The sequence below is a fragment of the Typopeltis vanoorti genome, chromosome 10, assembly GCF_054136105.1.
Source record: "Typopeltis vanoorti isolate ZY-2024b chromosome 10, IOZ_Tvanoo_1.0, whole genome shotgun sequence".
NCBI classification, from domain to species: domain Eukaryota; kingdom Metazoa; phylum Arthropoda; class Arachnida; order Uropygi; family Thelyphonidae; genus Typopeltis; species Typopeltis vanoorti.
Window position 1 is genome coordinate 69,656,864 of NC_143558.1, and position 12,556 is coordinate 69,669,419.

The window sequence follows — 12,556 nt, forward strand, 5'->3', positions numbered from 1 at the left end:
ATCACTTCCCAAACAAGTACCTCATGATCACTCTCACCAACTGACGGCAATGTCAACACCTCATTAACAACTACATCTTGTGAAGTTATCGCTAAATCCAAAATATTAAAGCCTCTAGTTGCTTCACTCACATACTGTTTTAGATATTTGTTCCTATTGAAATTAAACAAATTTACTTTCCTTGTTCCGATACACTATCTCCTCTTTCCGTTCCATATTCCTGTAACTAAAGACTCCCATCAGGATCACCTTTTTACATGTCCAGCCAATTTGCCTAAACATTTCACAATCAGTATTCTCTGCATTCTCTGGCCTATAACAGCATCCTGTCAGATATATTAATCTGTTTATTTCAACTTCAAACCACACAGATTCAAAATCTGTGTATGCACCATCAACTTCCACACTTTGTGGACACAATTCCTCTGCAATCATTAACAGCACTCTCCCTCCTCTTTTCACATCTCTATCCTTCCAGAAAATGATATATCCTTCTAATTCTATTCCCAACATCACATCCTCCCCAGACAACCAGGTTTCACTTATTCCAATTACTTTTGGGTATACCATGTCAATTAATGCCACAAACTCAGCTCTCTTGTTTCGAATACTCCTTACATTTGTGTATAAACATAACAATCGCTATGTGTTTGGGACCATCCTACCAGCACCAACATTCTCTATTCTAGTGGTTATACTACCTCCCTCTTCAGTTTGACCACTCCCATTTCTCTGATCCTGGAGTATTAAGGGCAAGTTAGAAAACTGAGTCAGTTATTAAGGAAAGCAAAAATGCAGTAAGAGTAGCACTGATAGCCTGGTTGGCTAAGTGGATAGTCTTTTTTTCTCAAACTAGTAAGTTGTGGATATAAATCTTGTTGTGGTGATGGATGTTGTTAATGTCTTTAGGGAAAGATGAATTTCATCCCAGGTGAGAGACCACCACCCTGCTTATTGGAGACCTAAAGTGACTTGAAATGTTTTGTGTCTGGTCTCTAAGAGTAGGATTTCTGGATGATGTTAAAATAGAGCCTCTGTAGCTTTGTGGGTAATAATGCTGCCCATCAGTTTAGAAAAACCAGAGTCCAAATCCATGATGCAAAGACATAGCAGACAGTGTTGATACAATTGGCCACCTTATTACAACAGTAATAGGTTTCAGCCTACTCGGCTGTGAAAAGGTATTGAGCTTAACATGAAAGGGAAGTTTTGATAAAAAAAAAATTAAAAATAAAAAAAAAAACCTTAGTCCATCCAGTACTAATCTGCTATAGATTCAATCTTTTGTGGGTGGTAGTGACATAAAAACTAGCTAGCTTGGCTGAGAAAAATCCCAGAGTTCTGTCAGTATGACCAGTAGAAGATGGAATTATTATAGAAGGATATTAGTTGAGCTAGTTGAACAGCAGGAAGGAGTGATGACAAGAGGCCATCCCTGGAAGTTACGAAAGGAAACTGTTTGCAAGAGGGTGAGGAGTGGTTTCTTTGCATGGAGGGTGGTTGAACCATGGAATGCATTGCCTGATGGAGTGGTGAGAGCGAGAACTGTCAATGAGTTTAAAGAGTGGTATGATAGACTTTGTGTTTCTCGGGGGGAGGGGGACATCCCTTCGATGAGTCTTGATAGACTTTGTGTTTCTTAGGAAGGACCTCCCACGATGAGTGTTTTCACTTGATGGAGGCCTGAATAATAATAATAAATAATAATAAAATGGTAGTAGACTGGTAACCAGACAGAGGTTATAGCTGGTATGTTAAATGAGCAATTCAATGTGATGTCATGCAGAGCTTGAGTACAATGGGACTAAAGGAGGAGTGACTGGGGTGGTGAGCAAGCAGAAGGTATATGAGGTATATGAGAATTTAGTAAATTCCCTTAATAAGGCAACTTTAATGACATATTGCTTATTCTAAGAGAATGTTCAACTGAATAAATGAGTTTTGGCATAATTTTTAACAAGAGCCTTAAGGGGTAAATTAATAAAATTGTATCACTTCACAAAGGGAATAATAAGACTGAGGCTTTGAATTATAGGCTGATCTGATTTTGTGTGTATGTGTTTATGTCTAGAGTTGTGGTTACAGCATTGGTAAGGGCTAGGATATACAAATGGACTATATTAGCAATATTCTGTGTAATGTTCAGCATGTGTTTATTAAAAGAAGTGAAGTTTTATCAGTTTACCTATGTATTACAAACAGGATAACAAATGCGTTGGACAAAGGAGATGCATAAATTAAAGATACCAAGAAATTATATACTTGGCTTAATCCTTTATTCTTTTCCAGTATGGAAAAGGTTTAAGGGGGATATGCAGTTGTTTGCAGATGATGAATGACTGGGGAGAATTGTAAGGAGGATGACAGATGCTGTAACTTAGTGGAATATAAATAAACTGAGTGGGTTACCAGCTCAATGTTGTTAAAGGTTTTGAAATTTGAAAGGCAAGATGGAATATATAATTAGTGGGGATATTTTGAAGGAGATGGAGGAAATGAAGGGATCCAGGGTTGGTTGACAAATATCTGGTATTTAGGAGCCACACTGCTGTGATGACCTCACAACTGATTATGACAGTAATGTGAAAATCATGGTTCCACTGCATGAGATCATTGAGATTACTTTGGGAAGTTTGGTCTCCTGGTTTTCAAGGATTGGGAAAGATCTAGAGAAAAGTAACAGAGGTGGTCGCCGGTCTCTGGAATGTTGAATATAAGGACAGATTAAGAAACCATTTGCAGAGCCTGATGCATAAAAAGAGTGGTGATATAACTGGGACAAAAAAACCTATTAAAAGTTCTGGTTGTTACCAGATTAATGTGAAAGAGATTTTTCATGGAATAAAGAGAGAAAGAGATAGAACTTAAGGCCATCTCTGGAAGCTGTATAAGGGATAGGGTGAGCAGAAGAGTGAGGAGAAGGTTTTTTTTTTTTTGGAATAGCAAATCACTGGTGAGTGGAATGTATAGCCTAGGAGTATGGCGAGTGCAAAAATAGCAAATGATATTTTAAGGCATGGTTCAGTGAGTATTGTGAGTGACAATGAGGATCTTTCATCAGTCTTTAATCCATGGAGATCATTCAAAAACAAATAGCCACACTTATATAAATCAAGTGGATATTAAATCCAGCATTATTTCATAGTCACAGCTCTCTTGTTGGGAAAGCTGACCTCTTGGTGAGCTTTGACGTGGTAGCACTCTTTACCAACATTCCAACACAAGAAGTTTTCCATATTTTAAAGAACAAGATTTCAAATAAAATGTTCTCTCTACTATCTCACTGTGTAAACTCTGGCTATTTTGAATTCGAAGGTAAACTATATAAACAGGTCAAAGGATTAGCTATGGGAAGCTCCCTCTCTCCTATATTAGCCAACATTATTTTCGAGGATTTTGAACAAAAGGCAATCTCCTCTTTTAGTTTAAAACCAAGAATTTGGCTTAGATATGTGGACGATATATTCCTCATATGGGAGCATGGTATTGAGAATCTTCACAGGTTTCTCAACCATTTAAACAACCTCCATCAGGATATAAAATTGACCATGGAGATTGAAGAAAATAGTTCCCTCTGTTTCCTTGATATTAAACTCACCAAGACGCCTGAATCAATAAAAGTCTCTATATTTAGAAAGCCAACACACACGGACAGATATTTGCATGCGTCCTCACATCACCATCCAGCGCAAAAGTTGGGTATTATATCAACTCTTGCGAATCATGCAAGATCTGTACGATCAGATGAAGAAGAACTAAAAAAAGAACTACAACATCTTAAATGGACCTTTTAAAAGCAATGGCTACTCTTTAAAAAGTATCAACAAACAGTTATGCCACCATCAACGTAGAGACACAGAATGACTCCAAAGGTTATATATCCTTGCCATATGTCAGCACACTATCCAAAAAACTGAGTAGAATCTTAAAGAAATTCAACATACAAACGTGCTTCTCGACTTGATCTTATCGACTGATAAGATCAAGTTTCAACAACTATAAACAATCTCACAACCTGCTACAATTTCCAGGTGTATACAAAGTCACATGTGAGTGCGGAAAACCTTACTATGGCCAAACGGAGAAATCTATTCTCATACGTCTCGAGGAGCACCAGAGAGATCTTGCTTATAAGAGAACCAGAGCAACTGCCCTGTCAGGCCATGTCTTGTTTTCAATAAACACGAACAACGAAAGCCGCCAACATGAAGTAAATTGGACAACAACTTCAAACCTACACATTTGCCATGATGAGGTAGAACGCCGCATTGTAGAGTCAAAAGAAATCGCCTAGGACCCTCTTCATATGAACAATAAATAATCTCAGCTATAATTTGCCTGACTCTTTCAGCTCTACTATCAGATACTGGGGATCGTGTGGTTCCACACACGCGCAAGTGTACAACAATAGAACTTTAACACGGACTATAGCTCAAGTTCATAATAACTGTAATTTACAGTCGAATATCATAACTTTATAATTGTATAGCTTTAGAGTGTCTCAATATTTATTTCAGTGTCTTTTAATATCTTTCTATGTTCTTAACGCCTGATGAAGTCAATCTCGACGAAACATGTTGCGTTTTCAAATAAATCTCAATTTGTTATAATTCTTGGGGTTTTAGTCAGTTTATATTGAAAATGAACATATCCCAACCCTGAGTTAATAGTAGTAGTCATCATATATATATTATTTCCTGGCCTATAGCAACACCCCACAAAATATCTAAATTCATGCTTATTTTTTTTGCATAATATCAAATGCGGTCTGTCAGGACTTTCAAGCAAAGATGCTAATAAACTATGCTTTGAAGTTGCTGCTTTGCTCTTTAGAAACTTCGATTTATCTACTACTTAATAAGCTCAGTAAGCAGAGGGTAGGTAATTATTATGGAAACATAGATTGTAAAGAGAAAAGGACAAACGAGAAGAAGGAAATTGGAATTTATGCAGTTATTAAGGAATAATTATCTCAGACAGCATGTAATGGAATGTACTAGGGATTTGAGCTTGCTAGATCTAGTTGCATCATAGAATTTGTCTATAACCAATATGACCATATTGCCACCAATTGATGAGTGATCATATGGTCTTGACCCAGAAGGCACCTAATGTGTGGAATTTTCCGTTAAAATGGGGGTATATGTGGAATTGCAAGGGCTGGATGTTGATAGTGCATGGGAAGTGGTAAAGGAGTGTTTGAACCGACAATACCTAGAGTCACAATAATGTGTGATAAGTGGAATAAATCAAATGCTCCAACTTAGTGATGTATGAATACCATCATTAAGTTGGAGCTACAAAAAAAAATGTGGAGGGAATTCAAGGAGAAATGCATGAGCAATACAAAGCACAGGCCAGAAGAGTAACCAGTGGGCTAAGAAATGCAAAAGCAGAGTATGGAAGGAAATTAGGAGTGCAGGCCTAAGATAACCCCAAAGAGTTCTTTTGGTATGTTGCAGTAAAAAGAATGTTTATGGCAGAATGATTTTAATGAATGCCAATGGTAGGAAGGTAACTAAATCAGGCAAAATGGTAGAATTACTAAGTAAACACTTTGCAAGAGTATATTATCCAGGTGGAGACATTACAGTAACAAGAAAGGCAAAGGCTTATATGTAAACTGAGATAAATGAACTGGAGATGCAAAGTATATTATAAAACTTTGATGTGAATATAGCTGTGGGATTAAATGGTATACCAGCACAAATTTTATGAGAAGGTGCCAGAGAATTGGCAGTGCCTTTGCGCATGCTTTTTAACTTAGTCTCAGCTCTGGGTTAGTCCCAAGGGAGTGGAAAAGAGAGGAAAATAGTTCCATTGCATAAAAGAGACTCCAAGACTGACTGTATAAAATTACCAACCAATCAGTATATCAATTTATTTTCCTTATTCCCAAATGCTATCTCTTCATTTCAATCTATACCGGCATAATTAAAACTGCCCATAATAATTACCCTTCCTTTGTTTACTAATCCAAGTTGTTTATACATTTCGTCATCACTGCCCTCCACATTCCCTGGCCTATAGCTATTTAGTTGGATGTTTCCAACTAAATGTCTTCCTATCAATCTCCACTTTACACCACACTGCCTTTATAACCATTGCTATTATTTCTTTCTTTCATGTGTTCCTTATGTGGACATAATTCCCCTGCTTTCATCAGTGTCACTCCCCCTTCCCCTTTCTTGTCCTTTTTATCCTTGCTTTTCACAAGGATACCTTTTCATTTCTGTTCCCATCAGAATATCATTTTCATGCAACCATGTTTCGCTTATTCCAACAATTTTAGGATGAATAAACTTTGAATGAAAATGCTGGCCTGATTGGCCAAGCAGTTAGCATATCTGCTCTCCAGCCAAAAAGCTGCGGGTTCGAATCCCATTGTGAGCATGGATGTTTGTGATTGTCTGTGGAAATACTAGTGGTGGTGATGGTCAGTAGATGGTGTTGGTGTAGTGCATTAGTTGTTGTAGTTAGTGGATTGAGTGGTGGAGACAGAGAGCTGTAGAGTAGGTGTCCTCCCTCGATGAGTCTTTGGACTCCCTGGAGGTCCAATAATAATAATAATAATAACAATAAACTTAATCAGTGAAACAATTTCATTTCCCTTTCTGATTCTCCTGGCATGTGTAAATTAACACAGCTGTTCATTCTTATGTCTATAACTAGTCCTATCCATGCAACTTGTTGGTTGTGATTTCCTCACCACATCTTGCCTAATCACCTCTATCACTACTTTTCACATATTTCTGCTCAATCTCAACTTCCCCACCTACATTGCAACATATTCAGTTTCTATGCTGATCATCTCCATGCATCCATTTTGCAATTCAAAGAGACACAAAGTCCAAGATAGTAAGAGGGACATGGTTGTTTGGGTTGCTGACTGAGTTTGCATGGCTCAAATCTCATATTTGTTTTCCCTCATTATTCATTTTTTGCTCATGATTCTCATATCAATAATTGGAACACACTCAAAATTAAACTGCCACTAATTAAAAAGATCAAGCATCAAATTTGGAAGGGAGTAAAAAAAAAAAAAAAAAAGCAGAAGACAACCAATTATTTCTGTTGCATATAGCCCATACAGAAACCATAACATAACTCATGCCATTGCTTAAAAACAAATGCAGTTAATGATATGGCATGATTTAAAACAGCTAAAGGTGATTAAAATCATCCCCAGATCTAGTGGCTAAGTAGGTTTAAAATAAGATATTTTGTATTAGCCTTTTGTTATTTTTAGTCTTCATTAATGCAAAATTTTTTGTATTGATTGTGATTAATACAATTATGTGATTAATATGATTTATACAAAATAGCATAGCTTGAGGGATATGAGGACTTGTATGCTTAAAAATACTTTTGCGCCAAAATGCAAACACATTTTTAAGCAATAGCATTTATATAGACTTTACTGATTTAAAAAAAAAAAAATTAAAAGGTATATTTGCCTTTTCTTTACCTTTCAGACTGTATTCCATAACATTTCTATTGTACGGGGAGTGATGAACCCAGCAGCTACTGATATTAAAGTGGTAGCAGTTGCATCATTGGGTATTTTAGCTGAGCAGGTCATGTCATTTCTTGAAAATGAAGATATTAACATAAATATTCATAGCAATGGAACATATATAAGTAACAGATTTTTACGGGATAAATTTCTTTGGAAGCCTGAACTACTTTCCCTAAAAAGTAGTCAAATGACAACTGGAACTGAAGCAACAGTGACTTGGCCTGTTAAATGCAACAAATATGAAGTTTTATGGAAAGTTGTTGATGATGCTATTGAAGTAACTGGACATCTTTATACATCAAATAACATTGCTGTTCTCACACTTTGGCCAAATACTCTATACTCTATTCAGGTGAGTGTTGGTATAATTTATTTATTATTATTATTATTTTTATTATCATCATCAACTGCCTGTGGACCCTTTCCTTCATCTATATTTCTTCATCCTTTTGAAAACCAGGTGACCAAATCTTGATGGAGTCACTCATTTGTAGGAAATTCCTCTGTTGTCTCTCTCACACACACACACAAATATCGTCATATCACGTGTTAAACACACTCGCATTCTCTGCAGTCACACATTCTCAAGCAGTGCATTCCAATAATTCACCCCCTCTCCATGCAAAAAACCTTCTTCTCACTCATTTGCTCAGATCCTCCTTATACAGCTTCCATGGATGACTTCTTTTATGTCTCCTACCATTTCCCACCATTCTATGAAAAACATCTTCCACATTGATCAGATGTTTCCTCTTACCAACATGTATATCTCTGTCATTATCTCCCCCCCTTCCTCCTGTCCACTAGACTGCAAATAGCATTTTATCAACCTTTCTTCCTAATTCAATTCCAGAGACCAAAAACTACCTTGTTCAACTGCCTGTGGACTCTTTCCAATATTTCTTCATCCTTTTGAAAACCAGGTGACCAATTATGTATACAGTAGTCTACATGTGGCTAAATCAAGTCCTTATGCAATGGAAGCATAATCTCTTTACTTCTGCAGGTCAGAGTCTTCCACTTCATTGCTAGCATTCATTGTGCTGGTCACAATTTTAGCAACGTGTCTTCTGAATTTATGCCCCAATCCACCATCACCCCCCCCCCAGATCTCATTTTCTCCACCTCCTCCAACATATCCCCACTAATTGTATGCCCTACATTCCATCTTTATTTTCTGAATTTTAAAAATTTATACTTTAAAGTTTTAAGCCCATTCACTTAATCTGTTTATGCTGTTTTCCTCCAGATTGCATGCTTAATTTCTTTATTCATCCATTTCCTTCCTACTTTATTTAACCTTCTGACTATTAGAATATATTTAGATATTGCTTCTGCTAGAAATTTAGATATTGCTTTCTTGAATAGTATGCAAGTAGCATTGATCTCCTTTCCACCCAACTCCTTATTCCATGATACTGCTGCAAGCTGTCTCCTGAGGTTTTTTTGTAATTGCAGGTCTTATAGTTTCACTTATATCCTTTTCTCAGAAAAACTGTCATATAGCTGGCAACCACATAGGTAATCACTTCATGGTCACTCTCACCAAATGGAGGGAGATTCAACACCTCATTTATTGTTATTATTATTATTATTATACAGGTATCTCCATGGAGTCAGAAGACTCATCATAGGAGACCCATTCTAACCTTTATAAAACACTATCATACCTTTCCTTGGTCAGGGCACTCATAACTAATTCTGGCAATCCATTGCATTCACTCTTCAAGCAGAAAACCTAGTCCACACACCCTTCTAACCCAACATTCACACAACCCAGGTGGATGACACCTAGTTCTCTCTCTCTTTTTGTCATATATGGAAAATTTTCCTTTGTCAATTTTATAGACCATAACGACCATCTGCTGATGAGATGATCAAATCTAAAATCCTTGATCCTAATATACATTCAGTTACATATTGTATCAAGTTGTCCCTCAAAAACTTTTTTTTACCATTTTGGATGCTATCTCTTCATCCCAGTCTATATTAAGATATTTAAAATCAATAATGATCCACCTTTTCCTATTTGCTTGGCTAATTTGTTTATGCATTTCATTGTTACTGCCCTCCACATTACCAGGTAACATCCAATTAAATATTTCTATCTGTCTCCTTTACCTCTCACCATACTGTCTCAAAACACTTCTACTATTTCCTTTTTGCATTTATATATTGCATGGGCACATCTCCTTTTTTGTCATCAACTGCACTCCACCTCCCTTTTGCATTTTTTGTGTTAATGAAAAACATCATGCGCTTTCATCTTCATTCCTGTCAGGAGGTCAGCCCTCATCTGACTTACTGAAACAATTTTTGGGTGAACAAAATCAATGCAACGGTTTTGTTCCCCTTAATTCTGATACATCTGACATTTGTATACACACATAACAGTTCTTTTCTGGATAACAAGTTTCACTGATACCATTTCTTAAATGTGACTTTTCTTCCATGCCTTCACACACGCACAGAGAGAGAGAGAGAGAGAGAGAGAGAGATCATTCCATTCCTTTCTTTCTTGCTCTCACATATTCACTTCCTCTTACACTGTATCAGGGCCATTTCTACATTTTGCAGGGCCCTGTGCGGAATGGAAGAGCGGGGCCCCTGAAAGTTAGTAACTTTTATGGAAATTTTAAATGGATATCTTGTTAATTAATTAATTAAATCAAATATGAAAAATATTTATGCACATAAATAAACAAGTGTGCTCTTTAGCATCAATTTAAATAAAGGGAAAAAATTACTTAAAAAATAAATGTGTTTATATGTACATGATATATTATTTTATTATGTAAGTACACATTGGCATATAAATATGCCAGAACAATGATTTATTTAATAATATAAATAATATAAAATATGAAAAAAATATCCATTTTTACTATAAAGAATGAAATATATGTATAACAACTTTTAAGATATTAAAAGACATCTTAATGTATTAAATTTTATTTAACCTAATGCTCTTATCAATAAAATCATTTATAACGCTATCAAAATTCAATTTTTTTGCAATTTCATGCTCTATAGATATTATTGCCAGGGACGACAAACGTTTTTGAGACATAGAAGATCACAAATAGGTTTTTATTAATTTTAATTTGGAAAATGACCTTTCTGCTGATGCGACCGTACCTGGACTGGTCAATAATATTTTAAATCTCGTAGTAATATTTGGATAAATATCCGACAAATTATTTGCAATTATGAATTTTAAAATATTAATTGGTGCATCTTCTGGAACAATATTTCTAAAAATAATTAATTCATTGTAAAATTCAGATTCATCAATATCTGTATTTAATTTTTGATACAGCTGTTTGCAGCAAAATTTTAATTCATTTTCTGTCATTTTTCTTATTAATTTCATATCATCAACATAAGAAGCCTGAATGGCAAAGAAATGGATGAAGAAATCCAAATGATTTTTGGTGAATTTCATACAATTCAAATCTTTTTTTGACAGATTGTAGAGCAATATCTAAAATTACAAAAAAGAAATTTATCCTAAAATTATCTTTGTTATCACCTATGTGTGATTCATCAGGTGTTTCATAATCAAAAAATATTTTTCTTCGACGTACTCTACTTTCTTTAAATTTAATTTCTGTTTGTAATAGATTTGACAGTTCCTTAGCAATCTCAAAACACCTATCAAATCCTGATATTCTCTGCTCTTCAAAGTACTGCACTAACTCTTTAATATGCTTAGTTGCTACGTCTATGGGAATTTTTGCATTTTGTAATACTTTACTTACTAAATTAACTTTTGACAAAAGCTCATACCAAATTACAAGCCTTACTATAAACTCAAATGAATCTATTTGTTCATATATTGAAACCACTTCTACTTTGATAGTATTATCCGATGCAGTTTTAAATAATTCTTTTAGTGCATTTAAAAATTCTGGAATTTGAAAATGTACAGCTCTAACTGATTCTATTCCACATTCCTATCTTGTATCCCATAACGATTTTGGAGTTTCGGTACACAATAAATAACGGAAAAAACTCACGTAGAAAGATTATTTATTAGTATAATTTTCGCCTGTGTGTCACAGGCATCCTCAGTACATTAAGCTCAAAATTAAACACTAACTGACAATTCCAAAAAGCGCCACCTAAGTAGCTGGTGGTGCTTTTTGGAATTCTGTTTCTTACCTATAATCCAAGATTCCGTGCTCTTGTGGATTATCTTATTTCGGACAAACGGGAAGATCTGCCTCTATTCGGCTAGAAGAACACCAATCTTATATTGAATACTTTAAACCTGAAAAGTCTGGACTTTCTGAACATGCCATCTTCACTAGACACAGAGTTCATTGGAGAAAGACAAGAGTTCTTCACAAAAGTCAGTTTCTCATGGAACGCCTTTATAAAGAAACATGTGAAACTCTGCTTCATTCTCCTAACTTAAACAGATCCGACGGCTTACGCCTGTCCCCTTTATGGGAGATAGTACTTTACAAATCAGCTAATATTTCCTAACTTTTTATTATATTAATTTTTTTATTTTTTTAGGAAAGTTATTGACCTTTTTAGTTATCTTACACCAGCTACTTAGGTGGCGCTTTTTGGAATTGTCAGTTAGCGTTTAATTTTGAGCTTAATGTACTGAGGATGCCTGTGACACACAGGCGAAAATTATACTAATAAATAATCTTTCTGCGTGAGTTTTTTCCGTTATTTATTGTGTACCGATATGTCTACTCACGGTTTACCTCTTTTAAAACTGATTTTGGAGTTAATTGTTTAACAAATTTCTTTAATATTCCCAACGTGAAGTTGAGGCAGCAAATAATGTATATATTTTTGTATAACATAAAAAAAATTTATTGCTATAAATGATTTTGTGACATCCCATAAAATCAAATTTAAATTATGACAGGCACAAGGAGTATAAAATGCCTTTTTGTTTTCATTTAAAATGTAAGCACGGACTCCCTTATATACTCCTTTCATATTTGCTCCGTTATCATACCCTTGCCCTCTACAATCTGATAATTTAAGATTTAATTTATTCAAAAGTGATTT

The 12,556-nt window shown here is 35.3% G+C and overlaps 1 protein-coding gene across 3 annotated transcripts in view; it reads left to right on the forward strand.

The window, feature by feature from the left end:
* The window catches only part of LOC150102492 (uncharacterized), a 177,207-nt gene that overhangs the window by 117,190 nt on the left and 47,461 nt on the right, over window positions 1–12,556 (forward strand). For all 3 annotated transcript variants that reach the window (XM_090399429.1, XM_090399428.1, XM_090399427.1), the window contains one exon: window positions 7,476–7,871. In XM_090399429.1, coding sequence (XP_090255555.1) covers window positions 7,476–7,871 — 396 coding nt within the window. The remainder of the gene's footprint in view (window positions 1–7,475; window positions 7,872–12,556) is intronic.